This window comes from Aulonocara sp. 'chitande type north' Nkhata Bay, linkage group LG7 (genome assembly GCF_057382095.1).
Source record: "Aulonocara sp. 'chitande type north' Nkhata Bay isolate Kocher_YH1m ecotype deep benthic linkage group LG7, A_spYH_male_GT1.1, whole genome shotgun sequence".
In the NCBI taxonomy this organism is placed as follows: Eukaryota; Metazoa; Chordata; class Actinopteri; order Cichliformes; family Cichlidae; genus Aulonocara; species Aulonocara sp. 'chitande type north' Nkhata Bay.
The window spans coordinates 30,476,765-30,504,610 of record NC_141350.1 but is presented as its reverse complement, the minus strand read 5'-3'; the positions used below and the strand labels follow the sequence as shown (position 1 = coordinate 30,504,610).

The window sequence follows — 27,846 nt, the reverse complement described above, 5'->3', positions numbered from 1 at the left end:
ATAATACTTTCCTGTTGTGACCACCTGAGCTTCAGATAAAGAACAAACTAACACAATACACATTTTTTTAAAAAAGGTAAGAATTCACATTTACAGAGGTTCAAATTGTTATCAGCAGCTTTTGCCCTGCCAGGTTGTTTTTTATTTAACTTATTAGAATACACCAAGAAACATGAAAACATGCAAGGCTAATGCAGTTTCTGAAAACTGGATGGAAAAGTAGGTGAGCTGTGAATAATATTTAAGCTCCTGAAACTCAGGATTTTTATTTTTTTAAGTAAGTAACAACTGTGTTACATCTTCCAGTTAATAAAGGAAGCTTAGTTGGGCCAGACAGGAATATAAACTCATTACAAATAGTTAGGAGAAAATTAAAAATAGTTTAGGTCTCAGGGCTGCTATTTCTCTCACCCAAAACACCCTTTCACATGAAATACATCAGCTCTAAACTTGTGCTGTCTATAAAAAAAAAAAAATTCCATGTGATGACGTTTTCAGCTAAGTTTCTTCCTGAACAGTAATGGCGGCGCACTGCTGAAAACGTGGTTTGTGACTTTGGCATTCCTTTAGTTTTTAAAGTAGCCTGTGGCATTACCAGAAAACAATAACATACTCATAAAACAAAATACAGTCAGCTGATCTAGAAAGCACAAGAATGGCTGCCGAGTCATCTGCGTTGTTCCGCTGGTTCTTGTGGTTTTTCAGCATTGTCATGCTTGTCTCTGCAGGTGAGCGTTATTTCTTAAACATTCACATTTGGTTTATAGAAGTAGTAGTATCCGCCCATTTTACATATAAATACTGTTTCTTGAAGAATTATTTTCATAATGACTGAGTTTCTTTGTGTGTTGACACGAGGCTGGTGGTGGTTGTTATACACACAAAGCAAGGCTACGCTACGCTAAGGCAACACGAGGCTGGGTGGTGTCTGTGGCCTTGTAACGTTTTGACTCCATGTCTGACCACAGAGACCAAAGAACTTTACTGCCTGCAGCATCTGTAGTTTTCAGAATGAGTCTCCATTGAATAAAGCTTTTTGTTCAAAGAATAAAGGCCAGCAGTGGCTGCACTGAATAGACACAGTAACCTATAATGAGGGGACTGCATATTTAATTGTACCATGGCATGGTTTTGTTCTGTAATCTGTATGCACTGATTTACACTACTAGTAAAATGTTTTAGAACACAAATTCTTCTAGTTTTTTAATTTTTATTTCAGAATCCTACAAAAAGGCCTTTTTCAGGGAACAAGAAATAGCTTAACAACTTAAAGCTGTTCTGCAACAGTAGAGATTGATCAAGCCTTCAAAGTCGATGCTACCAATTGCTACAGGTGTCCCAATTTTTCTTGATTACTTACAAACTGGTCTGTCTGCTGGGGGCAGGGGGTTGTAAATGCAGTGTTGGAACACAATGAGGTACCATACCCTTAATGTACTCAGTTGTACTGCAGTAATGTACTGAAGAAATTTGTGTGTTGCTATAGAAAAAGAAAGAAAAAAGCAATTAACAATGGATGGCAGACAACTCATCATAAGGTTTAAAAGTCTTTCCTACAGTGAATTTGCAAAGAAAGTCACTGTGTTAGTTGGTACAGTTCCCTTCACCATCAAAGGGCACTCAGAACCTGGGGAATCTCAGACAGGAAGAGGTCTGGCAGACCACAATAAAAATCAACAGACAAGTTTCTGGGAGTCAACAGCTTATGTGACAGACTTCCCAACTTCAAGCACAGCGAGTTACAACAAGAAACCATTGGTAAGTCGTCAGAATAAGAAAACGAGACATGCCTGTGGCATGAAACACCACCGATAGACTACTGAAGACTGGAAGAAGGTGCTATGGACTGATCTATCAAAATTTTAACACTTCATCATGCATAATTTACGTACACCACCGGGTATTGTTTTGCTGCGGTTGACTGTTACAGAATGAGAGGCAATGAAGCAACCACAAGGTGGACATTTTTCCCTCTTCATCCTTTCTGGGTTTTTTCCCACTAGTTTTGCTTTTGGCTAGTGTCAGTTTCATTACCTGTAGCATGAGGCGATACCTGGACCCCACAGTAACCAACTCGTCCAGAATGTCTCATCACTATGTGCCACTGCCACAAAGTTTGCTGTGTCTCAGCACAGTCTCAGAGGCACGGTACACTGACCCAACAGTGGTCTCTCTCACTCCTCACTGTGATTGGCTGTTGTAGAAGCAAGCAGTTATACAATGGTTGCTCTAACCCCTCTACTTTGTGTTGTTTCCTCTTTTAGAGCTGAAAAACATCACAGCTGAGTCTGGACTGAACGTCACTCTGCCATGTCGAGCTCCAAACAATAACATCCTGATCTCAGTTGTAGAGTGGAGCAGGCCTGACCTGAAGAGAGACGAGTATGTGATCTTATACCGGGACAACCAACTTCATCCAGATTACCAGGATCCATCCTTTAAGGGCCGGGTGGACCTGCAGGATAACCAGATGAAAGATGGAGATGTCTCATTGGTGCTGAAGGATGTGACGATTAGTGATGCTGGAACATATGAGTGTCGTATCATCCAGAGGACAGGAACAACTCGAATGAAGAGAACTTGGCTGACGACTGACCCCATAAATATCATCAACCTGAGTGTTGTTCCTTCAGGTGAGTTTGAGTTCAGTGTGTGCAGTTTGAAGAGGAAATTGATTCTGGTCTGTGCTTCAGTGATCACGTTCCTGTCCCTCACACCTATTTCTCACCTACAGATCCACCAGGAGGACACAGAGAGGACAGATGGGAGGCAGATGGATCTGTTGGACTGATAGTTGGTGTGCTAGTTTCTTCTACAACAGTGGTTGTTGTCAGTGGTCTATTGATTTACAGAAAACTTCAAAGGCAACAGAATCACGGCTCAGCAGCAACAACAGGATGAAGTGCAAGCCTCCTGGTGCCGTTTCCAGTGTTGACATTGAAGACTTGACTGAACGCTCAGTATTTGGTTTGATTTTTACATGCCTCTTATTATCCTCAGTGTTTATACACCAGTACTTTCTTTGGGTTTTCATTACTGTATTTTTCGGACCACAAGGTGCACTGAATTAAAAGCCGCAATAAGCAAAACAAAACAGTCAGATAAGTCAGACTTTATTCATGTAATTTTTCTTGCTTCCTTCACTTCTGTACCATTGATTCATTAATGTTGAATTCTCTCGCAGCTTCTCTGTTCCCATGTTGTTGCAGTTTATTAATGACTAACCTCGTATTGTGGATGGATCATCTCAGTTGTTCTCCTGACCGAAGTTTGGTCCGTTTACAGCATCCTGCCATGCGATTGCATTTTCCCCCAACCATCGGGAACCCTCGTGTTATCGTTTATTTAGTTGAAAAAGGTTAGCGTTCATCCTCCAGCTTCACTGTGTTTATATTATGCTAACATAGCTGTGTCGCTAGCGATCACATAGCACATAATTATATACCAGCTAGTCCAACTTCAGTAACCCTGCAAACGTCACTGCTGTTTAATTTTCTGTCTTCATTTATGCTGGAAGTGATAGCACAGCTGTACGTTTGAATTTTTTTAGAAATCTCTCAGACAGAACATGCTAAACTAATCTACGTTAGATCTTACAGACACTGAGCTGACTGACAACAAATACACTGTGTATTACTGTAGATTATAAACCAACAGTTGTTACTAAGCTGTTTAATGGTGCAGGACCTACTGGTTGATTACAGCTGAATGACCTCCAATTTCAGATGGGGGAGTCTTGTCTACGCCTCTTCCTGTTGGTACTCTCACTACAGATTGTGTAGCATGAGTTTGTGTACTGCTAATAAATGTCTGCATCACTTTTTGTAAGTCAGTCTAGTCTTTTGTTGTCCTTGGCTGTAAAAGTTAAAATTCATCTTCAACATTTAAATAGTTGTAATTAAACAGAGCTGGAATCAGTTCAAAGCAAAGAAATCATCACTGAACCTGAGTAAAATCTAGACCAACCAAGTGATAACTTCTAGACTGCAGTTTGCAGTCTAGAAGTTATCACCTGAAAAGCCATTTAGTTTATTTATTTATTCATTTAAAAAAAAAATTATATTTAGTGGAGTCATCAGATCTGCTAATGTTAGCTAGCTTAGTTAGCGAGCTCCATTCATATGCACACACTTTTACATCCTCTCCTCGTGTCCCATCACAGATGTGAGCTTAAGTGTTAAGGTCAAATTGAAGCAACAGCTGGAACAAAAATATTTTCATAAATCATTCAATCGCTTTTAATGATCTCAGGCATAAAAGTGTTCATGGCATACTTTACACACCAGGCCAGTTCTAATTTAATCACAGCACGGCATAACTGACAGAATCAAACTTAAAAAAACCAAAAACTCAAAAAACAACAACAACAACATTAATCTTCAATAAACTCCGATGTGAAAATGAACATCTCTTCACGGGAGCCAAGAATCCAGCGACTGTGGCGTTATAGGTCGGAGCCCTCACTGTCTTCTCCGTTCGTCAGCTAACCTCACGTTAGTTACAAGCCGCCTCTGCTTCGTGTTCGTTGTTTCTAAACTACGTTTACCTTGTTTACCTTACTGCTGTTTCCTATGATCAAATCTGTGTTTGGGTCCACGTCCACGTCCTGGCCTCTGTGCTCCCTCTCTTCCGTGCCTCCTAACAGACTTCAGTCTTCAGTTACTCACCTTCACAGGCTCGTGCTGCAGCAGGACTTAATGTCGTTAAAGCAAACCTTCAGAGAGTGTTTTTCCTCACACACACAATCCAGACGTGTCTGCTTTAAAAAAAGTCAACATACAGCCAGAAACCACCTGTTACTTTGCTTAACAGCTTCTTGTAATGGACCGTGCTCTCCTGTGAAGGCTCAAAATGCACTCAGCACACCCAAATAAATACGACAATAAGAAAGATATTAAGGTGAAACTCAAACTCAAAACACACAGAAATGATAAAATTACTCAAGCAGCAGCAGAAATTTTTGCCCCATTGGTGTGAGAATCCATCTAACACAGGATCATGGCAGTTTGTGATACGGTCATCTCAAAACACTGATTTGTGTCTGTGTGTACAAAATAAATATTTTCCTATATAAGCAGGCATCAGCAATAATTTATATTTTAATTAGGGCAATGCAGTTCCTGTGTAGAGTAAAAAAAAAGAAAAGTGTGTTGCACTGAGGTTTTCGGGTAATGTTATCAGTACATGTTACAGAGCTCTAGTATCAAAAATATCTCAGGTTGAGGACAGCAAAGAACCAAAGTTTGGGAACATGTTTCCAGCATTTTCTGGTAACATCTCCTGTGGTATTTCAAATAAATTAAGACAAATTTACATTTATTGATGGGGTGCACAAAAAGACATGCTGTTCTTGAGCATTAAATGTGGTGCAATTTAACTACTCTAATATACCAAAACATTTGCATTTTGAGGGAAACACCTACATATCCAATAACGTAAAAAATGAGTGTAACCACACCTTTTATTTGGAAATATTGACCCCGGGCTTCTTCTTCTTTTCTTTTTTTTTAGCAAAAAAATAAATAAATCTTTTAATACCAAAAGACGGGTTTGTGCTGGTTGGATTTATTTAAGATGTTTTCAACAGAGTTCTTCACAGAAAAATTGTAAATAAATTGAAATATCTCAGATGTAGTTGAAGACAAAGCAAAACGAATATAAGAAAAGAAAAAAGGGGGGATTCTGACAGCCTTTTGATTAAAAAAAAAAAGGGGTATGTAACAATTAGAGAAAGACCAAGTTTACAGACAGCAAATGCTCAGAGAGAACCAAATTAATAAGGATCAGGTGAACAAAATCAGGCATTAACAAAGACTGGACAAAGAAGAAAAGGAAAATAGTAAAACAATATATTGTTAATGTAAGAGTGATGTTAGAAACCAAAATTATCAAAAGGTTTTTTAACAAATGTGATTTTCTTTTTTGAAACTAAATGTTGCTGCAGCTGTTTTTACATTAGTGTTACATGGCAGCTCAATAGAGGATTTACCTCGATGCTGCCCCAACATTTCGTTTTGTTTGTGGAGTGAGTCAAGTATACAGCGCCACATACTCTAAATATGGAGCAAAGCTGTGAGCATTAAAAACAAGGTATGTGTTTATAGTATCATTGAATAATAAATAACTTCTCTTAAAAACAACGTACAAATACCAATAATTATCAAGTTGTTGCAATAATTAAAATTAGTAGGCATTGTGTTAAGAAAGTGACGTTGACAGGATACCATTATGAGGTAAAAAAAAAAAAAAAAGAAAAAGAATAAAAGTAAAATAAAACTATTTTTTACTATTTACTATTTTTTTTTTTTTTTTCAGGTGTTACATATGGGACATACATGGCTGGTGGAAGGGAAAGGGAGAAAGAAAGAAACAGCAGGGAAGAGGAACAGTGATAAAGGGCACAAAACAAAAAATGAGGTGGGGGGACAAAAAAATACATATATATATATATATATCACCTGGATCACCTGTTGAGAGAGAAAAAAAAGAAAGAAGAGAAAACAAGCAAAAAAGAGAGCGATATAATAAACAACATCATCACGATAATCTATGTGTATATAATATATAATATGGAATATTATTGTGCAGCACGTAGGATCGACAGCGCACAGTGTGCTTTGAGGTAGCAGCCAAAAAAGGTGTAGTTTGTGTGTGTGAGCACCCGTGTGCACACCTGTGAGCGTGAGCGCGCTTGTATTCAAAAGGTTCCTTCATGTAATGATCTGCTAGAGGGTGTGGGGGGCCATAGCCCCGTCCTCCAGGGCATGAAGCAGGTATGGAGGAGATCCAGGCTCCAGACATCCAGAGACCCTCAGAGTACAAGAGTCCAAGGAAGACTAACAGAGGGGCAGCCGCGCCACTATCCCGGAAAGAGCTGAGGAGAGTCCCAGATGAGGGCTCACCCAGCAGCCACGGAGCAGAAGCCAGATGGGGTTGCAGTGACGTGCCCGTGAGCTCCGACGGCAGCCAGCTGTGCCAGAGTGACTGAGCCCTAGGCCCAGGGGCACTTTGTTGTACCTGTGACTTTTAAATGTGCTATAGAAATAAAATTGAAATTGAAATTGAATTATGATATCAAGAGAGCCAGTATATGGGACAGTATTGTTTCTCTTTCTACCAGGCTGTCAAAAAAATTATCTATTATTCTGGAAAAGATGGGCCTATGGGGGTAGGTCACCCCTTACATGCTAAAAAGAAGTGGGACAATTTAAAAAATCAAATACAAAACATGTATATGTGTTATCAATAATATGAATTTGGATGGATGCATAGATAACTGTCATCAGCATATTTTATTTAATTTTTTTTTACATCTATAACATAAAGATAATTTGGAACATTTTAAATGTCTGATTAATAAAATAGAAGAAAATGAAAAGGTAACAACAAAACGAGAATATATACAAGAAATCAAGAATATTTACAGGATAAGAAAACAACTATGTACAGGTATTTATAGTGCAGACCACAGGATTAATCTGACTGACCTGTACCTGGATTGTTTCTTTGAACTTTAATAGCACAGCAGGCCCGATGTTTGCCTGGACAGGAAGTCTCTGGCAGTTTCTGCTGAAGCTAGATCAGAGAGAGGGATGTTGTACTGCTCCTGAGACCCGTATCTTGTCTTTTCTGGTCGGGTGGTCTGTAGAGAGTGCTTTGGATGCTTCCTTCCATTGTCCATCGGTGGCTGCCACTAAGATGAAACAAAAAAAATGTGGATACTAGTCACTCTTCAACAAACAAAACAGGTTAACAAAGCACTAAAAAAAAACATAAGAGGAACCTATACTTAAATTTTTTAGCTTGCCTGTTAAAAGTAGTCGTGTTCTGGTGTACCTCCTCCAGGACAGCAGAGAGTTTGCTCTGACAGAGAGAACCCCTGACTGCCTCCAAACCAGCCATCCTCTCAACCACTCCTGCATATTTCTCAGGCTCATTCTGCGGGGCCATGATGTCACCGGCACGGAAGCAGAAGAAGCATATGCTGTTATGACCTCCAGCACTTGCAGGAAGATGGCTCAGAATCTGGTCTTCATAATAGAATGTGCCCTGGAATATTGGCTGTTGACGCGCTGGGCTCCCACAGCTTGTACTTGCCTTTTGTAGGGAGTGATGAGGCGTAATGGACATTAGAGTCATGGGTACACTCCATCTGCCAAGATAAAATGCCCTTGAGGAGGGTAGACTGACTGCCTGCACAGTGGGCTGTGGCGGAGCAGTCTGGACTCGTACACTGACCTGAGGCTGGTCAGGTACGCGTCAATAAAGCCCTGATGGTCACAAGCCGCCTGTAAGATGATGGGCCCTCAGAGGCTTAATGTAGATGTGGCAGCAATCGATTGCACCAGCTGCTTTCAGAAAAACTCTGAGGCATACTAGCCCTGCAAACGTATGGGACACTACCTCCATGTCTTTGACGGTCTTGGGGATCTGGAAGACCTGGTGTCCACGACCTCCTCTGTGAGTCTGTGGACTGTAGAAGACTCTAGAATGAGGCACCCCTAACACCTGAGAGCAGCCTGTGGGATGCTCCACTTGCCAACTAGCAAAGAAAAAGTCTCAATTGGGGCACCCCATCCATGCTTCCGATTCTGGTTCAGTGGATTAAGCAGCACTGCCAGAAACTACCAGCTCAGCTGAAATTCAGGCTTGGTGTCCTCATGGTTAAAGACACTGTCCAGCACTGGGACACTGCAGTACAGAGGTCTGCTCTGGTTAAGGAAAAGCTAAAGAACAACATAAACAGTTTTACTATTAAGGTACGATATGGGCTATCTTCAGAGATCAAAGCATTCAGAATTTTACACTTAATTAAACAAACTAACGGACAGTGAAAAGACTCCAATGTTGTACGCTTTACCTGTGCAAATCAGGTTTGTTGTGAACTCAAACATTAAAGAGTCTGTTTTCAGTTTTGTGACATTTTTCCACACACACAAGAAGATCAACTGAATCGGTGCCAAGGTTGCACATCTAATCTTGGACACTTTTAAACCTGACCCTTCCTGGCCGCCAGAGATTCTACGCGGCGCGGAGAACAACAAAGGACGGGCCGCTCATCCGAGGCGCAGAACAAAGAAGCGCCGGGGAAAACGCGCTGGTATTAGGAACAGACTGAGACAGCAGGTGCATCGCGCACCACTGCCCAGTATCCTACTGGCCAATGTACAATCCATGGAGAACAAGCTCGATGACCTAAGAGCAAGGGTCACCTTCCAACGTGACATGAGGGACTGCAACATTCTGTGCTTCACGGAGACATGGCTGTCCCCCACCGTGCCGGACCAGGCCGTAACTCCGTCGGATTCATTCTTTGTGCTCCGCGCGGACAGAACGGCAGAGTCGAACAAAACCAAAGGTGGAGGAGTGTGTTTCATGGTAAACAGAAAGTGGTGTGATGCCAGGAGCATTTCTACTCTCTCCAGCGGCTGCTCGCCACATCTGGAGTTCCTGAGCATTAAGTGCCGCCCTTTCTATCTGCCCCGTGAGTTCACCTCAGTCATCGCCACGGCGGTCTACATCCCACCCCAAGCGGACACAGGTATGGCTTTGTCCGAATTACATGATGTGCTGAGCTGGCTTCAAAACAAGGACCCGGGCGCAGCCCTCATTGTAGCAGGAGACTTTAACAAAGCGAACCTCAGACAAGTCATGCCAAACTTTTACCAGCATGTCTCGTGTCCAACGAGAGGGGATCGGATTTTGGATCACTGCTACACGCCATACAAGCAGGGCTACAAAGCTGTCTCACACCCGGCTTTTGGGAAGTCTGACCACAACGCCATCTTCCTCATTCCCCAGTATAAACAAAGCATACGGAGGGAAGACGTGACCACGAAGGAAGTAAAACGGTGGACTGCCCAATCAGAAGCTACGCTACAGGACGCACTCAACGACGTAGACTGGGACATGTTCAGAGCATGTGCAGTCGACATCAACAAGTTTACGGAAGTAGCAGTATGCTTCGTCAATATGCTAGCGGAGGAGATTATCCCCACTGCGAGAGTCACCACATTCCCAAACCAGAAACCGTGGATGGACAGATCGATCCGCACTGCAGTAAACGCCAGGACCACCTCCTACAACGCGGGTCTCGCCACTGGCGATATGAGCGCCTACAAAGCGGCCTCATACGGCGTGCGGCGCGCGGTGAGAGATGCCAAACGCAGGTACCGGGAACGTGTGGAGTCCCGCTTCCACCAGGGCGACACACGGAGTATGTGGCACGGACTACGCACCATTACGGACTACAAAGCCAGGGACACTGCGCCGATCAACGCCGACTCTGCATTCACCAACGAGCTGAATCGGTTCTACGCCCGTTTCGAGGTTAGCCAGGCGGCTAATGCTATCTACCGCCTGACTACCGAGGACAGTGACGTCATCAGCGAGAGACCGGTGACCAGCATCGCGGAGCATGACGTCCGAGCGGCACTGAGGAGAGTGAACACAAGGAAAGCGGCGGGGCCAGACGGCATCACCGGCCGTCTGCTGCGCTGCTGTGCTGACCAGCTAGCAGGTGTGTTCACTTACATCTTCAACGAGTCCCTGGCGAAGTCTGTGGTCCCCACATGCTTCAAAAGATCCACCATCATCCCTGTGCCCAAGAACAGCAAACCCTCATCCCTGAACAATTACCGGCCAGTTGCACTGACCTCAGTAGTAATGAAGGTGTTTGAGAGGCTGCTGAAGAACATCATCTCCTCCTCCATCCCAGACACCACAGATCCGCTGCAGTTCGCCTACAGATCCAACAGATCCACAGAGGATGCCATCGCCCACGTCCTACACACCACTCTCAGCCACGTGGACAAGAAACAGAGTAACTATGTGCGAATGCTGTTTGTTGATTACAGTTCAGCGTTTAACACAATAGTGCCCTGCAGACTGTTCACAAAGCTGAGGGATCTGGGACTCTTAACAGCCGTCTGTGTGCATGGGTGTTGGACTTCCTCACTGGCAGAACTCAGGTGGTGAGGGTGGGCAGGTGCTTCTCCAACAGCATCACCATCAACACAGGAACACCTCAGGGATCTGTCCTCTCGCCACTGCTCTACTCCCTCTACACTTCAGACTGTGTGGCCACCCATGGCTCCAACACCATTGTGAAGTTTGCTGACGACACAGTGGTGTTGGGTGCCATCTCCAACAACGATGAGGCGGCCTACATGGATGAAGTGAAGAATCTGGCATCGTGGTGCCAGGACAACCACCTCCAGCTGAACGTCAGCAAGACCAAGGAGCTGGTGGTGGACTTCAGAAGGGGTCAGCACAGAGACTACAAGCCCATTATCATCAATGGAGCTCCAGTGGAGAGGGTGCAGTCCTTCAAGTATCTTGGTGTCCACATCTCCTCAGACCTGACATGGGCTGCCCACATTCAGGTCCAGACCAAAAAGGCTAGGCAGCGCCTGTATCACCTACGACAACTGAGGAAGTTCAGGGTCTCTCCAAAGATCCTCAGGATTTTCTATACAGGCGCTGTGGAGAGCATCCTCACACAGAACATGACATCGTGGTTTGGGAACAGCTGTGTGAAGGACCAAAAAGCTCTCCAGAGAGTGATCCGTACAGCAGAACGCTGCTGCAGGATTGCTCTCCCCCCGCTTCAGGACACCTACACCAGGAGATGCCGGACTAGAGCAGCGCAGATACTGAAGGACCCGTCCCATCCTGGCAACAAACTGTTCCAACTTCTGCAATCTGGTAGAAGGTTCCGCATCTTCCGGACAAGGACAGAGAGACTCAAGAGGAGCTTCTATCCCCAAGCCATCCGTGCCCTAAACACACACACCCGCCCTCTCACATCATCTATAATTGACTGAGACAGGACTCTTCCAGACACTAAACCAAGGCACAATGTACATTTCAATTCCTTTAATTTTAAATATGTTTATATTGTCTATCCTGTAAAATAGTCAGATATCTATTATATATATATATATATATATATATATATATATATATATATATATATATGCTCTATTTTAAATTTGAAAGATATATTTAGTTTTTCTAGCTATAATAAATGTGTATATTTGATCACCAATGATTCAGTTCCTGAAATTAACCATAAAACTAGCTAAAAACTTACAGATTAATCAAACTATTTTACCTGGATATGATAATCTGTCAGCTTTAGATACAACGGTACAGCTCCTGCAGCTCTCTGAGGATTTTTTTTAAAGGGAAAATTTCAGGTTCCATTTTGACACCACTGCAGGTATTTCACATTTTCACAAATCTGCTCAACTCTTGTTGTGTGTTTGTGTTCTTTCCTTATACACACTGTGCTTATGTGCTACAAGTGAAATAATTTCCAATTAGTGAAACTAGCCTACTAAATGAACAATGGGCTGTGAGGTCAGTTCCATAAGGTTGTGAAAACCTGCAGTCAGCTGAGACTAAAGAAGTCACTTGAACCGAAAGTTTGTGCAACACAAACCAGCACAAACGTTTGAGCGTGCAGAAAGACATAACCCAGCTAGGGTTCACCACTCTCTGATGGCCTGTAGGAGGCAGCACGAGCAGTCAGCCGGTATACAAAGTATAGAAAAAGAAGTGTTTCCGGGTGGCAGGTAGATGTTTTGGTGTGGGTCGGGTTGATTAGGTCGTTACAGGTTCTCCATTAAACCGTGTCTTCTGTCCGTGCACACTTTGATGCGCTCCCCTGAGCTCTGCTAGCCGGATATCAGTGTCGCCCCCCTCACTCGCTCCGACCCTGACATGGCCTCCAGGCGGCCGGACAGCTTCGACGGGCTCGGGTACCGTGGCCGGGATGACCCGCTGTACGGAGCGGGCTACCCGGTTCGGAGCGCCGGAGCCCCCGCCGAACCGCAGCTCCACCACTGGGTCACCACGCCGCCCGACATCCCGGGCAGCCGCAACCTGCACCCTGGAGAGCGGACACCTCTGTTCGATGACGCCCCGGGAGAGATCGCAGGTTCTGCAAGCGGCTGGGAAGCTCCAAATCCCAGCAGGCCCCCCGCTGGTAGGTTGTTGTGCAGGTTCAGAGTCACCTAGTCTAGCTGGCTAGTGACAGGATGAAGCCAGAGCTGGCCAACTAAAGAGATAATGGTCTGATAGGCGCCGATGACCTGTCAGCATGCATGCTAACCGGAAGCTAGCGCACAAGCTAATCAAGCTCAGAGTAATTATGTAATAAACGGACTGGGCTAGCGGCTAGTTAACTAGAAGGCTAATTATATTAGCCAGTTGGCTAACAAAATGCACAAATAGTAAATACAGTAATATAGTAAAATTTTGACTCGCCCATCATTTCCTCAAATTTTGCAAGAAAAATGGGAAACGCAAAATGCAAAGATGTGTTAAAACATGCAAACATACCTGGAAATACAGTAAGTAACGCAAAACAGAGTCTAACTCCAACGAGCTTGACAGTAAATATCTGGTATGAGCAGCTTTATTCTGCAGCACCGCCTGAACTCTCAAAGGCAGCTTTCTGTAATTTGTGTTTGTTGTGCTATGTTTAGTTTACTACTTATTAACTAACTTTATTGGAGTTAAAAGTTATTAAAACAGTGGAATCATCCTCAGTGATGAATGAACTAGACAGCAGACTGTTTGGTAGCTTATGTGAATAAAGCCGTTATTGATTTTATTTATGGACGTCCTGCACTGTGCGAGTTTATCGTGTTTGCTTTTGTCGTTGCAGAGCAGCTGAATCGATTCGCTGGCTTCGGGGTTGGATTCGTCAGGTGAGGAAATCGTTTCTCATGGTTTCAAGATGAGCAGAGGCTCGGACCGAGTCACTGCATGTGGACCAATATTCAGCTTGAATGAGTTTATTCAGTCTGAACTGTTTGGACTCCATGGTTGGGAACAATCACACATCTTTCTGTTCTCAGTGTTTCCACTGAAGCTGAAGCTTCATTTAGTTTCAGCGACTCACTGCAACAAAAGTCTCCACTGTCGAGTCAAAGATGCTGGTGGTGATTTTGGTTCTAATCACAGGGAAAAATTAGAGCAAAAAAGGGACGAGACTGTGTCAGTGCTCGCCATTAGTGACAACCAAAAAGCGAGATGTTTTACTTTTTGACACTTTCATCCCAAAAACAGGCTGAAGTGTGAGTTTGGAGAAGTCAGGGGGTTTCTAACTAAAACGTGTGTGTGTGTGTGTGTGTGTGTGTGTGTGTGTGTGTGTGTGTGTGTGTGTGTGTGTGTGTGTGTGTGTGTGTGTGTGCGCACTCAGTCTGTTCACAGAGAACGTCCTCTCTCACCCCTGCATTGTGTTCCGCAGACAGTGCCAGGTATGACCTCACCTTCTTATCAATAAATGATCCATAAATAATGATGGCTATGGATTAAAATACTTTTATTAACGCTGTGGGAGAAACTTTTTTATTTCATTTTTGTGCGTTTTGAGACATTAAATGTTTTATTTTCCTCTTTCTGTTGCTGCACTCTGATTGGCTGTTTACATCAGGTGAACTACCACGCCCGGTGTTATCACCTGACTCCATTCAGCGCTGTCGCTGTAATGTACAGCATCACCAAAGCTCAGGTAACGGGACACACTAAAACCCAAAGATGAATAAAAATATATGTAAAAAGATCATTTTGAATATGTTTGATTGTTTCTTATAAATTATGATAATTATATTTGTATAAAAAGCAGTATAAAAATATTAATCAAATAGGAAAATCTAAATGTATTTGGACATAATGACATTTAGAATATTTCTTTTAATAATACAAAGTTAAATATATTAAAATTAAAATGGAAAATGAAAGTATTTTAACATTATTTACAAATAAGTTTAAAAAGTTTAAATATTGCAAAATAGTAAATGCAGATACAATATGGAGGTTTACAACTGATCAGAATAATCTAAATAAATAATAATACAGTATAATGTATTTATTATAAATACAATATGAAAACTCATAGATAAATATTAAAAGAATAAAAATAGAGACTTAATTATTGATGATGGAGGGGGCACTGTGATGTTGCCTCACAGGAAGGAGGACTACTACTGATCTACTCCGGCTTCCTCCCACTAACCTGAGTCGGCCTGTCCACACGCATTTATACTTCAGGATATAAATTGTGTTATTATGTTGTCGGTGATTAATATGTTGTGTTGATCAGGGTGTGAAGGCTCTGTGGAAGGGGATGGGCAGCACATTCATCGTTCATGGTGTTACGCTCGGAGCCGAGGGCATCATCAGCGAGTTCACGCCACTGCCACGGTAACCACCTGCTCCCACTAGCACATGGATACAGTATTGTACAACGTCACTCTGACGTGTGTGTGTGTGTGTGTGTGTGTGTGTGTGTGTGTGTGTGTGTGTGTGTGTGTGTGTGTGTGTGTGTGTGTGTGAAGGGAGCTTCCTCACAGGTGCAGCTGGAAACAGGTGGCTGGGCATTTGCTGCTTAAAGGGTCAGTTTTTCTTCTTCTTCATCTTCTTACCTGTCAGTTCTTTTTTTTTTTTTTGCTGTTAAACAGAGACTGAGATACAAACTGACCCCGCCTCCTCTTTCTCTCTCTCTCTCTTGCAGATTAACGGCAGTCGTCGCTCTTCCATTTTACTGTGCCAGCCTCATTGAGACCGTGCAGGTCACTGATTATTGTTTATTGAATAGCGATGCCTCTTTTATGACAGCAGTCAGTTAGCAGCAGCTCATTAGCTTTCCTTTTATCACATGATGAGGTTTACCAACTAGTGGTCTAGATCAGAACCTCTTTCTCTGTTCATGACATCACTCACAGAGCAACCAATGAGAGTGAGGTGTTGTTGCGACTTTTTGATGTTGGTTTACGCCTTCACTGCCATGAGATCACATAAAGTGGTGCATAATCTCTCCAACACCTTACCAGCGTTGTGTGAGATTGATGACGCCATCAGCCACACGGCTCCTGTTTGAAACAACGAGAGCATGATGATGTCACACAAACAGGAAGCTGAGGAGCAGCTGTTAGATGACCTGCTGTTCAGTCATTTAGAGCAGCGGTCCCCGACCTTTTTTGTGCCACGGACCGGTTTATGCCCGACAATATTTTCACGGACCGGCCTTTAAGGTGTCGCGGATAAATACAATAAAATAAAACTAGTACCGGTACCGAAAAAAAGAAGATTTATTCATAACACACGTGAAAAGACCAAGGAAAACGAGTTAACGATAAAAACGATAACAAAATAACGCTGAAAACCGATAAAAACCCTTAAAACTATACATTTCACACCTGAGCCTCAACTCTTGTGGCCCGGCACCAAACGACTCACTCACGGTCCGAGGCCCGGGGGTTGGGAACCGCTGATTTAGAGCAATGATTAGCTGGATGTGTGTGTGTGTGTGTGTGTGTGTGTGTGTGTGTGTGTGTGTGTGTGTGTGTGTGTGGTTTTTTTTTTTTTTTTTTTTTTTTTTTTTGTTGTTGTTGTTTTTTTTAAATTGATCATTTGATCGGACCTGTGTTCCTCTCTCCATCTTCAGAGCGAGATTGTGCGGGATGAGTCGTCCTCTGGCCTGCTGGACTGCGTCCGTGAGGGTGTTGCTCGACTGCTGGGTGTCGGCGCACCTCACAGTTGTCGCCTGCTTCCTCTCAGATGCCTGCTGCTTCCCGCTGCGCTGCATGCCATTCTGCGCTATGCCGTGGCTACCTCCATCCAGCGGGTGGTGCTGTGGCTGCACCAGCGTAGCAAGAAGCAGCGGGCAGAACCATCCAATCCACTGGATGCCTACTTCCCCGAGCTGGCGGCATCTTGGGCGGGTTCTCTGGTGGCTGACGTGGTGTTGTTTCCTCTTGAGACGGTGCTACATCGCCTGGCTCTGCAGGGTACGCGCACCATCATTGATGCCACCGATGGAGTGGTCGCGGTGGGAAATGGCGGGAGCCCGCTGGTAGTGCCCGTAAACACGCAGTATGATGGCTTCTCTGACTGCCTGCACGCCATCAGCCGCAAGGAAGGCGGGGCTGGCTTCTACCGAGGTTTTGGCGTGCTGGTAGCCCAGTATGCTTTGCACGGAGCGCTGCTGGCCGCCGCCAGGACGCTGATGAGGGTGCTGCTGCTGGATGCCAAGGCCAGCTAGGTTGTTACTACAGAGACTGTTGTCATGACAACAGGACATTTCTCATCTTGTAAATGAGACGAAAAAGACCTGCTCGTGTGACGACATCAGCACTTGAGTCCTGTTACCTAGCAACCACTAAGAATCACCAGATTGTGTCACCTCCTCCCCAATGATGTCACTTCCTGCTTATGTTTGGACAAACAGTGGTGGCAGTTGTTTTCCTTCACGTAAACTGAGCATCACTTCCTGTGTTTTTGTTCAGCTCTGACAGCTGATTGGTCACCCACTACTGATATACAAACAAACATGTAAACAGATGTTTTTGTATAAAGTTGTAAAAAAAAAAATTAAAAAAGTTCAGTGTAGATTTAGACTAAATTATTTCTGATCAATTGGTCTCTAAAGCGATACTTGGATGAGATGAGCCTGGCTTTTCAAAATAAGTGTCTGTTTAAGCTGGTGTAAGGTGTAATGGTGTCTGTAAATGTTTAAATGTGAAATAAATCAATGTTAATTTGACATTTTTCTTCTTTTTGAAACATTTTTAAATGGATTAATTTGGATTATTTTGAAATTCAGCTTTTTAAGTTTCATAGAAGAAATTTCAAACTTTTCTGACTTATTTTGAAAGTTTTAAAAATGTGACTGCATCTGTGTCACAGCACTGTGAAGGTAAAAACTCCTGCAGCCTCTTCTCTCCTTATGTCAGGAGCAGAGATCTCCCTCAGCATGATAAGGGTTTCTTGCTCAGAGGTGGAGGACAGACATTTGAGACGTGAGAAAAACCATCACAGAGGATCCTGTACGTGTCACAGGTAGCAGGGGTACTTTCTAAAGTCTGCTTCAATGTTTTCAGCTGCAGATAATAACCTGACCGGTGGAGACTGCAGCGTTACTGGTTGTAATAACTGTGTTCTTCCACAAGGTGAAGCTGTTTACAGTAAGGTAAAGCATTTCCCTGTAGAGCCCTTAGTTCAGTTCGATTATATTTATATAAGTTTCCTAAAAGCGCTTTATATTAAAGTGTAACACACTGTTTGCTACTACAGCTACACATGTTTCTTTTCCAACTATTTATTTATGAGTGACTTATGTATGTATATATATGTATATATTATACTATTCTTAGTTAGTGTATTGTCTGTCTTGTCTTAATATTGGTTTAAAATGGAGCACTGTAACAAAAAATAATTTCCCCCAGGGATCAATAAAGTATTCTGATTCTGATTCTAAAGACTTTACAGTAATACAGAGAAAACATGTGGATTGACTTTTAATACAGATACTTTAACTGGGGTGAAAATAAGCGTCTGTCTGAGATTCTCTTTATTTCCAAACAGGACTAAGGAGATGAGAGGAAAACATCACCAATGCTTTATTCTTAACCTCCAGCTTTATCTGGATAGTTCACATGGAACAGGAACAAACTCGTTATTGATCTGTGTAACTTTATTCAAAAGTAATTTGCAGAGTGCTGCGACATACAAGCAAAAGCCTGACAATAAATTCAGAAACTGACGGAAAAGTCTCTGAGAAACAGTTTCCGTTTATTCACAAATGAAATACGAATTTCAAGATCATAACGTATAAGGTAGTTATTTGTAGAGTTATTTGGTTGTAATAGTTATTTGGCCCAAAACTTGAGATAATATACAGAAAAATACATCTACATTTTTAAATATGTAAACTATAACACCAAGCTAAATCACTAAATGATCCAGAAAAACACAATAATGATAAAAATTCAGTATATATAATCCAGTATATGTAGACAGAAATAATAGTACTCTATCACAAGAAAAGTTCTTTCAAAATCAGACATATTTTACAGTATTCATAATTTGCATTATATAATAAAATATACAATTATATTTAAAAGATTTTGTTGCAACTGTTGTGTTGCATTTGAAGAGAAAGATGTTAATGTTTTTGAAGTGATTTGAAAATTATTCCAGATTTGTGGACCACTGCATGGTCACGCTGCAGGCACAAATGATAATTAAGCTGTTATAACAAACACATTAAATATCTTCATCCTTTCATGAACATTAAAGCATTTTCTTTATCTTAAAATAAGCTCCTTGAGCCGACTGTTGTGATTTGGGGCTATATAAATAAAACTGCAGTGAATTAACTTCCTGTGCTAATCATGTGTTGTTAGACAATACCTGCTAAATATGTCCACCTCGGTCTCTTGTTACAGCAAAGAACAAATAACAGACAGACTCTGATAAAACATTGATGTGTTCCTCCGCTTCCTCTCTCAGCTGCTGCTTGTTAGACACATCGTCCTGCTTTCTTCAGCTTCCGGCTGCTCAAAGACTCCTCTTCGTCAGCCCACTTTCATTCAGTTCAGTTATAAAACAAACCAAACCGATAGCCTGCTTCTATATTTCACTGGTTTACTTTTTCTTTTCTACTTAATGTATTTAATTTAGAGGTAGGGTCAAGTTTTATTCATGCATTACTTTCAGTTTCTAAAATGTCATCATGTTTATCCAAAAGACAAAAGCAGAAAAGAGGTGAGGAAGCCGTCGCTCCCAAACCTGCATCACTGCATTTCTCTGTGTTCTTAACTTTCATTGTCAAAGAGCATTTGTGTTGAATAGAAAACATCTGCTGTTTCTTTAAAATGTGCATTAGACTGAGAATGTCACCAGGTGAGTCAGACTATCTAATATAATAATGTAACACTGAAAACACCTCAGCTTTCTGTTTTTAACTCAGAATAAACTTGGCCAGTTTTCTAGAAATGAGATCTGCACCCTCGCGAGTTGGATAGATGTGGTTGCTCTCAATGAGACCAGGTTTTAACCCAAACATTTTCCAGTTATTTATGAAGCCCACATTGTTTTCTGGACACCAGTTAGACAGCCAGCAGTTAAACGATGACAGGCTTCTAATGATGTGAGCATTGGTTCGACTGGGGAGGGGACCAGAGAAACCTACAGAATCCGACATCGTTTTTGCAAAGTTACACACCGACTCAATTTTAGGTTTTATGACCTCCAGTTGATGATTCTGGATGTCGTTATTGCTGACATGAATTACAATTTTATCAAATCTATGTTCATCCTGAGCCAGGAGTTTCAGTTTAGCCTCAATGTCGCCTGCTGTGGCCCCTGATCTGTATGTGAGTGTAGTTGCTGGAATCTCTGGGTCCACATCTTCAAGAACAGAGTCGCCAATAACCAGAGTTTTTTTCCGTGCGAGTAGATGAAAAATGGTCTTTAAATCCTGATATAATTTCTTCTTTTTTCCTCTCAGTGTTTTCAGTAGTTTTTCAAACGTCTCTTCATCTGCCAGCCGATGAAGGAGAGGTCCACAGTAAAGCCTGACAAAGCAGAAAATCTCAGTTAAAGTTGATGAAGTGTGTTACACATCTGTGGAGCGCATCATTGGTCTGGTGTTTACCGGGCACACTGAGGTTCTGGTAGAGGGGAACACAGCAGCTGGTTCAGGTGGAGGCTCTGCCTCATGCAGCACAGCCATTGGCTGAAAGCATGAGCCACACGGGGCTGCCATTTCCTCCTGATAGCTGCATCCTTTAAAGTTTTCATCTTCCTCTCAAACTCGTCCTCTACAGACAAAATAAGACAAAGTTTCAGTGACACAGAACCAGAGACCAGCAGCAGTTTGTGTGGAAGCATCAGGAACTCTGACTACAGTCCATCTGCTGACTGCTTTCAAAGAGACTATAACCTGCTGTAACATGCAGGGAAATATCCTCTGTATAAATAGTCTATGTGGACCCACTTCCTTAACCATAAAGAATGTAATTATGTAGATAACTGTAAAATTTAAATGTTCAGACTTAACTGTCTTTGTGAAACTGTAACAAAATGCCAATTTATAAGAAATACAGCTAATAAACTATGTTTCACAGAGTTACAGCAGAATAATGAACGCTGATTTCCTTTTTGTTCCTTTCAATCAGCAGTGGGACATATTGGCTTGAAAACAGTGTGATGCTTGCAGACCTGTGACTTTCATTCAGCTGTCTCTAAAACCATCTCTCCAGTCTGAGAGACAAACTAAGCCTAATCTAACTCTGCTCAGGTTATGATGTCATGTAGATGTCTACTTTATTAGCAAAATCTATGAAATATAATGTATAAATATAATGTATAAATATAATGTATTTTCCTCCTCATTCAATGATATTATTACTTACATAGTAATAGTAGTGGTAGAATAGTTACTTGCATATTTCCACAACCCTCCATCCATAATCACATACTGTGTATGCAACCATTGCATGTAGCGTATTATCTTACTTATTTTGTATTTGTTTATATTTTATTTGTATTTTTTTCAATTTTTCTTCTGCTATCCGTACCTGAGCTGAGGTAATGCACAAATTTCCCCACCACGGGATCAATAAAGTCTTATCTCTCTTATATCATCGAGGTCATATTGGGACCACTTAAACTGAAACATGCATCTCACCTTATTTCACACTTTTATATTATTTTTGATGCTTTTTGGGCTGAATCACATTTAGATGTTCCTAATAATTAGTCCACTTCAATGACAGACACAAAGAGAACAAAATAAACAACAACACTAATTAGGAGTGAAAACAATAGCAGGCGTATCACAAGTGTTACTAATAAAGTAATGAGTGAAAATACTGATTTACACATATTTCCATGTATTTGCTAGTAAAATATCAGTCATGTTGCTCAGTGAGCTCAGAGACTTACCTGGACCATCACGATCACACACAAACCCCAGCAGGAGGGCGTGGAGGCAGTGGACAGTTTCAGCTTTTTGGCCAAGCTTTAAGTTGTTAAACCAGAAAACAGTCACACAGACTGGCAGCTTCAGCTGGTCGGGGATGTTTTCTAAGGCTGAAGTCTGAACCTGCAGAGCTTCTTCAAACACTCTGCGACGCAAACCCTCAGGAGCCTGCACAGAAAGGTACCACACAGACAAGATGCTCACATGTACCACAGAAACACATCTATGACCTGTCAGAGTAATTAAACACATATTTCATGATTAACCTCAGTACCTTATGCAGATGCTCTAGTTGCAGTTGTTTCCCTATGGATGGGACACGTTTGTCTTTGATCTCTTCTCTATCCCTGTCATATTCAGTGCACATCTGACCTCCAATTAACAGTCCATAGAAGTACTGTCTGATGGGGTAAGCAGCTGTGTAACTACTGCGCTGTGAAAAGTCCTCCACAAGAACAGGCAGCATCATTGTCTTCTGATCCACAACACTTATGACGAAAGTGGTGATTTCTCCACGCTCAACTTTTTTACTCACCCATGATGGCAACTCAGAACTTGTTTTTTCTGGTTGAACATACTTTTGAATGGAGAGTTTGAAAGTTTGGTTTTCTTCTTTACCAACATGATTTAAAGCTTGACTCAGAGCACGTTCTCTCTTCTGTGAGTCGTTCAAACCATGCAGATTCACTTTACTTAAAAACCTGAGTATACCATCCAGTCTTTTAATCCTGTACTCACCAGATGAAGATGATTCATTTGCAAAGGTACCATTGTCTTTTAATATTGAATAATCATTTCCTGCTATTGAAGCAAAGACTGGCATGAGAGCAGGGTCCAATTTAAAATGCTCACAAAACTTTGAACGTGTGTAGAGCTTAGCAGGAATCTTGCCATCCTTCTTTCTTTTCCACTCAAAGTTGTCAAGATGAAGGAAACCTTTGTTCACATCATAGATGCAGAAATCTGCGTCATGGGACAGCACAGCACATTGTTTCTGATTTGCAGCAGAAACAACTTCAGGGTCTGCCTCTCCTAAACACTGTTTAAACTCTATGTCTTTCTCCTTCAAGATTTCTATGAAGACATCTTTGACCAGAGGTGGTAAGACATTACATTCTTTTGGCACAGCGTCAGGCTCACTCTCTGCTATTGTCTTTGCATTTTCTAGTCTACGCTTTAGACGCGAATGAAGAGTTTTCTGCTTCTCTGATCCTGCAGCTCCATCCAAGAAGATGTATGGAGTGACTTCGCAGTCCTTCAAAGCCTCAAAGAACTTACAGACATCGTCTTTAAATCCAGGATAATCTCCTCCACAGCGCTGGTCCAGCTTTGGATCAGAATTATAATACAAACAATAATAAAGAGCTGCACCATCAATAATGAGACTTGTTTTTTCTACTTTAACCTCTTCACAGAAACACAAATCATCTATCATTCTCTGTAACTTTGAAATCCCCATGATTCCTTGAAGAGTATGAAGGCGAGCCGTAGTTATTGTGGTTTTGCCTCTGTGTCTGTAGATTTTTATGTACCTATGGAAACAACATATAGGTACACACCCACACAGAAACTGTCACACCCAGTGTTGGGGAGTAACGGAATACATGTACCGCCGTTACGTAGTTAAAATACAAAATATGAGTAACTGTATTCCGTTACAGTTACCGTTTAAAAAGGTGGTATTCAGAATACAGTTACTTTGTTGAAATAAATGGATTACACTGCGGTACTTTCCTGTTTCATTTTGTCAGGACTGTTTGAGTTTTGTTTGACAGCTACGCTCTTTGTTCCAGGCGGCATGCGGTTGCCATGGTTACAGGGCGACGCTCTCTCTCTCTCTGCGACTGTGTGTTTCCTGGGTGAGAGAGCGCCTTTTCGTTGCTGTTGTGCTAAGCTGACAGGCAGAATGCTACAAGCATAGCTCTAAAGAATGTAGCATCATGGGCAGTGTAGTCCGTGTTGCAGGGAGAATGGACTGCCATACACGTTATGGGTCTGTGAGCGTAAGGAGGGAGGGAGAAAAGGGGGAGTGGAAAGGTACGAGCTGTCATCGAGGAAAAACGGGAGCTGGAAGCATGTAAATATAATAATAACCACTTCAGCCAAGAAGAGAGCCTGACGAGCCCAGTTGTAAGTAAGCTATTAAGACTCGACTGTACACCGTGTTCGTGTTTTCCTCCGAAAACAATAAGTTCCGTTGGAGCAGCCTTTCAACGCCTCTCTCTGTCACTCGCAAGAAAAGTTGACCCACACAACAAAGTAAAGCTATTTTTCGGCTACAAGCCGACAGGGACCCCGCCGTATTAGTCAGAGGTCCCTTTACTACAGTTCGGAGTCGCGGACCTTCAGTAATAGTAATAAATCACACAGCAATAGTACATTCACGTTGTAAAAAGCATGATAATATATTAAGTAATCCAAAGTATTCAGAATACGTTACTGTCATTCAGTAACATAACGGAATATGTTACAGAATACATTTTGGGGCATGTATTCTGTATTCTGTAATGGAATACATTTTAAAAGTAACCTTCCCAACACTGGTCACACCTGCTCTGATGCATCTAACATACCTCTGTTACTCTGTTGGTTTTATTTCTATTTTATTGTGTGGTTTTCTATTTAATTTTAATCTGTGGAGCAAAACCAAATGTGTTTCTCTTAATAACTCTGTTGGAACAGAAACGATACTTGGTCTTTTTCCACACATGTCCAAACAAATATGGTAGTTTGGGCTGGATCAGGTGACCCTGAATCCTCTCTTAGTTATGCTCTAATACGGTCTTTATATATATATATATATATATATATATATATATATATATATATATATATATATATATATATATATATATATATATATATTAAGTGATGACGTATGAACCCTAAACTCTCCTGTGTTCAATATGGCGCAATGCTTCGTTCCTCGTTGTGTTAACCTGCTCCAAGCATTTCCACAAAGGTCAGTCTTCTGTTGTAGTTAATGCGTCATTTTTCTTAACATAACTGGTGATATAGGTTACAAGCAAGTCTGGCGCTGAACAGAAATTGTCACGCTATGCTCCTTTATTTATTGTGCATAAATAGTGAATTGTCGTGACACAATATTGCGTTTCGCTTCTGTTATTATGGTACATTGACAAAAACATATACTTTTATTCACAGGATAAAACAGTTTATTTGTATCACTAATTGCCCAGTACGATTACAGCATACAATATTATTGTCACTGCTACATTTCTGTAATGCAACCAGAAATTATTTCCACTACTAATTAATTACCGTTGAGCTCAAAGGTTATATTAATAAATGGTTAACGAATGTGTATTTATGAAGATAATTTGTGAGACTGGTAAACTTACCTTTGTTCGTACGATGGTCTTTCGTTCTACATGGTGCATTTCAAGGTCCTGCACCCATCCGTTGGTAAACTGTACCTGGGCTTGTTGCAGTGACCTGAAGTTACTAAACTTCATGAGTGTATGCACTCACTCCAAGAACCGTATAATTATAAATCTGAGCGTGGTGAAAGTTGGGCAGCACGCTAACGTCTTTTGTCCACTCTGTGTGCTCGTAAGGGTCTGACCCTTTCACACCTTTGATTTTTTCCTCGTATCTTTTCTTTGACTTTTCATCAAGTCTGTCTTTGTACGGACCGGCATTGTTCTCCTTCGTTTTGTACATAACTTTTTTGGGGGACAAAGAAAGAGCAAGAAGGTATTGAAACCAGAGAATGAACGTTTTGCGGTGCTGCAAATGCTTGCGATTGATGCGGTACTTGAATTGTTTTGCCACGAGTTCCCGGCATGCAATGCGCGAAAGTCACGTGGTCTGTCAATCTCTATTGGATTCTTCAGATCAGCCATATTGTGGAGAGCAGCTTTTAAAATTGAAAACCATTTGTAAATAAAGCCACTTTTATCTCTTTATCTCTCTTTTTATAAGTAAGATAATACGCTATATGCAATGGTTGCATACACAGTATGTGATTATGCATAGAGGGTTGTGGAAATATAACTATTCTACCACTCTCTTTTTTTCTTTTTCTGCCTGTCCTGTCCGGCACTGTAGCAATCGCAATTATTGTCTTAAGGCCAAGAATGCCCAACAGATTTATTTTCCCAAGTGGATCATTGCGACTTTGCCATACTGATCCATCTGATTGATCTGTATTACTTATTTATTTAATTACTCATTTACTTTTAAGTTGTTACAATTGGAACAGACATGACCGGGGGATAGGAAAGGGAAAGACATAGATGAGAAGTTCAAGAAAACCACAGCAACAACCTAAATAAGCATAAGTAACAGTACTGAGCAGCACACAAGATCAACAACGCACAATGTGTTTAGAGGCACCCGTGTGCACACCTGTTCAGGTCTTGCAAAATCGCTAGCCCGACGTCCCGGGGCTAGCGATTTTTCCAGTCGGGCTACCAAAATCTATCTCTGCCCTGCCCGTCGGGCTATTGTAGGAAGTAAAAATATATGTCAATGCTTTTGCATTCTTTCGGAAATGTAGCTGGGTAATTATGTCACTGGCATCGGTGAGCCACTGTCAATATGTGACATATTAAAATCGCGTTTGAATTTGCGCTTGTTTTTTGCTTTCACTTTGCAAATGTCCAGGTGCCTTCTTTTGGCGCACCAGCCGGTCACGACCGGCGGGGGAAAAGTCACTCGGGTCAGAACATGGGGTGCCACTATCATCCCACTTCTGACACCAATGTGGCGAGCTCAGACAACGAGGAGACGGAGGTGTCGTTTGGTCTTGCTAGCCAGGGAGCACAGCCGTTTATTGACATCTGCAGAAGAACACTGCCGCTAGCTAACTGCTCAGCGCAGCAACCGCACAACAACAACAACAACACCAACACACAGGGCGCCCTCTGACCCCGGAAGGACACACCGTCGCAGCGAGAGGGCGTCACCCGTCACTATGGCAACATAAACAAAACATAACTGTACAAACAGAACCCCGAACAGCCCTGACCCGCTACAATATGCTGCTGAGAATATAGCCCAGAAGAAGCGTATAGTATAGCTTTTATTTTGGAAAGAGCCATTTCTCTGTAATAAACTCTCTTTTCCAAAGATGAGTGATTCCTCAATCAGATACAGGGCTTGCAAAATCGCTAGCCCGAGGTCCCGGGGCTAGCGATTTTTCCAGTCGGGCTACCAAAATCTATCTCTGCCCTGCCCATCGGGCTATTGTAGGAAGGAAAAATATATGTCAATGCTTTTGCATTCTTTCGGAAATGTAGCTGGGTAATTATGTCATTGGCATCGGTGAGCCACTGTCAATATGTGACATATTGAAATCGCGTTTGAATTTGCGCTCGTTTTTTTGCTTTCACTTTGCAATCGCGCGAACTGTGTATAGAGAGCGACAGCACTGATTGGTGAGTGACAATAATTTGCGCACCAATTCCTCTGACATCATCTTATCAATCGTTAGCTTACTATGCAAACATGACAAGTGAAATCTCCCGCAGCAAGCTTAAACATGTGAGAGGTTGATCACGCAGAGAATTGCTGACCGTTATGTGTGTAAAAGCAGCAGGATATATATTTTAGTTCTGCTGAGCCAAATAAGACAGGTCAGGGTGAAGAAGTGACAGCCAAAGAAAAGCTTACCACAAAACGGAAAAGTTATGACAAATCAGACTATAAGGCAAAAAGAAAGTCACAGCTTTATGGTTTCATGGACAAAATAATTTCTGTGGCTGCAATATGACGAGCTATATAACCGGGGCTGCACATAAGTGGTCCGCAGGTGCGCATTCGCTGTCAAAAAAACAAAAAAAACAAAAAAAAACGCGCACAAGATATGTAGTTGCAACGCGTGCTTGCATACATAAGATTTTCTGGAGGAGGACAGACATTTGTTTAAAACTCTTAAAGATGTCGAAGAAGCTCCTTTAAGCAATTACTTTAGTGTTCCTCTACCTCCAAAGAAATGTCAGAAGGAGTCCGAACCACAAAAGAAGCGCGTATTCTCGGAAAAGTGGTTGCAGGAGGTGAGCTGGTTTCAAACAAATGATGAACGCACAGAGATGTGGTGC

At 42.0% G+C, this 27,846-nt stretch overlaps 3 protein-coding genes across 3 annotated transcripts; 2 read left to right on the top strand and 1 right to left on the bottom strand.

Annotated features, from left to right (window-relative positions):
* The first annotated feature begins 460 nt into the window (after positions 1 to 460).
* LOC147325447 (programmed cell death 1 ligand 1-like) lies at positions 461 to 3,809 on the top strand. The gene is made up of 3 exons (XM_086302453.1): positions 461 to 728; positions 2,265 to 2,633; positions 2,735 to 3,809. Exons 1-3 carry the CDS (start codon positions 656 to 658, stop codon positions 2,899 to 2,901), a joined length of 609 nt encoding a protein of 202 aa, XP_086158579.1. The 5' UTR covers positions 461 to 655; the 3' UTR covers positions 2,902 to 3,809.
* An 8,720-nt stretch (positions 3,810 to 12,529) lies between these two features.
* Positions 12,530 to 17,581, top strand: slc25a46 (solute carrier family 25 member 46). The gene is made up of 8 exons (XM_086299978.1): positions 12,530 to 12,991; positions 13,676 to 13,718; positions 14,213 to 14,270; positions 14,447 to 14,524; positions 15,116 to 15,216; positions 15,351 to 15,407; positions 15,527 to 15,584; positions 16,460 to 17,581. The coding sequence occupies exons 1-8, from the start codon at positions 12,727 to 12,729 to the stop codon at positions 17,054 to 17,056; spliced, it is 1,257 nt and encodes a 418-aa protein (XP_086156104.1). The 5' UTR covers positions 12,530 to 12,726; the 3' UTR covers positions 17,057 to 17,581.
* A 1,298-nt stretch (positions 17,582 to 18,879) lies between these two features.
* On the bottom strand, positions 18,880 to 23,278 carry LOC147325445 (single-strand DNA endonuclease ASTE1-like). Its single transcript, XM_086299977.1, has 4 exons — positions 22,056 to 23,278; positions 21,745 to 21,949; positions 20,453 to 20,618; positions 18,880 to 20,372 (listed from the first exon to the last, which is right to left on the bottom strand). Exons 1-4 carry the CDS (start codon positions 23,238 to 23,240, stop codon positions 19,757 to 19,759), a joined length of 2,172 nt encoding a protein of 723 aa, XP_086156103.1. The 5' UTR covers positions 23,241 to 23,278; the 3' UTR covers positions 18,880 to 19,756.
* Positions 23,279 to 27,846: the final 4,568 nt, after the last annotated feature.

Bases quoted from the DNA above. Each gene is read 5' to 3' on its own strand.
- LOC147325447 (XM_086302453.1), top strand. From the start codon at position 656: ATGGCTGCCGAGTCATCTGCGTTGTTCCGCTGGTTCTTGTGGTTTTTC. The intron at 729-2,264 runs GTGAGCGTTATT...TTCCTCTTTTAG, and splicing joins TGTCATGCTTGTCTCTGCAG to AGCTGAAAAACATCACAGCT. The intron at 2,634-2,734 runs GTGAGTTTGAGT...TCTCACCTACAG, and splicing joins CCTGAGTGTTGTTCCTTCAG to ATCCACCAGGAGGACACAGA.
- slc25a46 (XM_086299978.1), top strand. From the start codon at position 12,727: ATGGCCTCCAGGCGGCCGGACAGCTTCGACGGGCTCGGGTACCGTGGC. The intron at 13,719-14,212 runs GTGAGGAAATCG...GTGCGCACTCAG, and splicing joins TTCGGGGTTGGATTCGTCAG to TCTGTTCACAGAGAACGTCC. The intron at 15,585-16,459 runs GTCACTGATTAT...CTCCATCTTCAG, and splicing joins GCCTCATTGAGACCGTGCAG to AGCGAGATTGTGCGGGATGA.
- LOC147325445 (XM_086299977.1), bottom strand. From the start codon at position 23,240: ATGGGGATTTCAAAGTTACAGAGAATGATAGATGATTTGTGTTTCTGT. The intron at 21,950-22,055 runs GTACTGAGGTTA...CTTTCTGTGCAG, and splicing joins AACTAGAGCATCTGCATAAG to GCTCCTGAGGGTTTGCGTCG. The intron at 20,619-21,744 runs GTAAGTCTCTGA...TTTTGTCTGTAG, and splicing joins GTGTGATCGTGATGGTCCAG to AGGACGAGTTTGAGAGGAAG.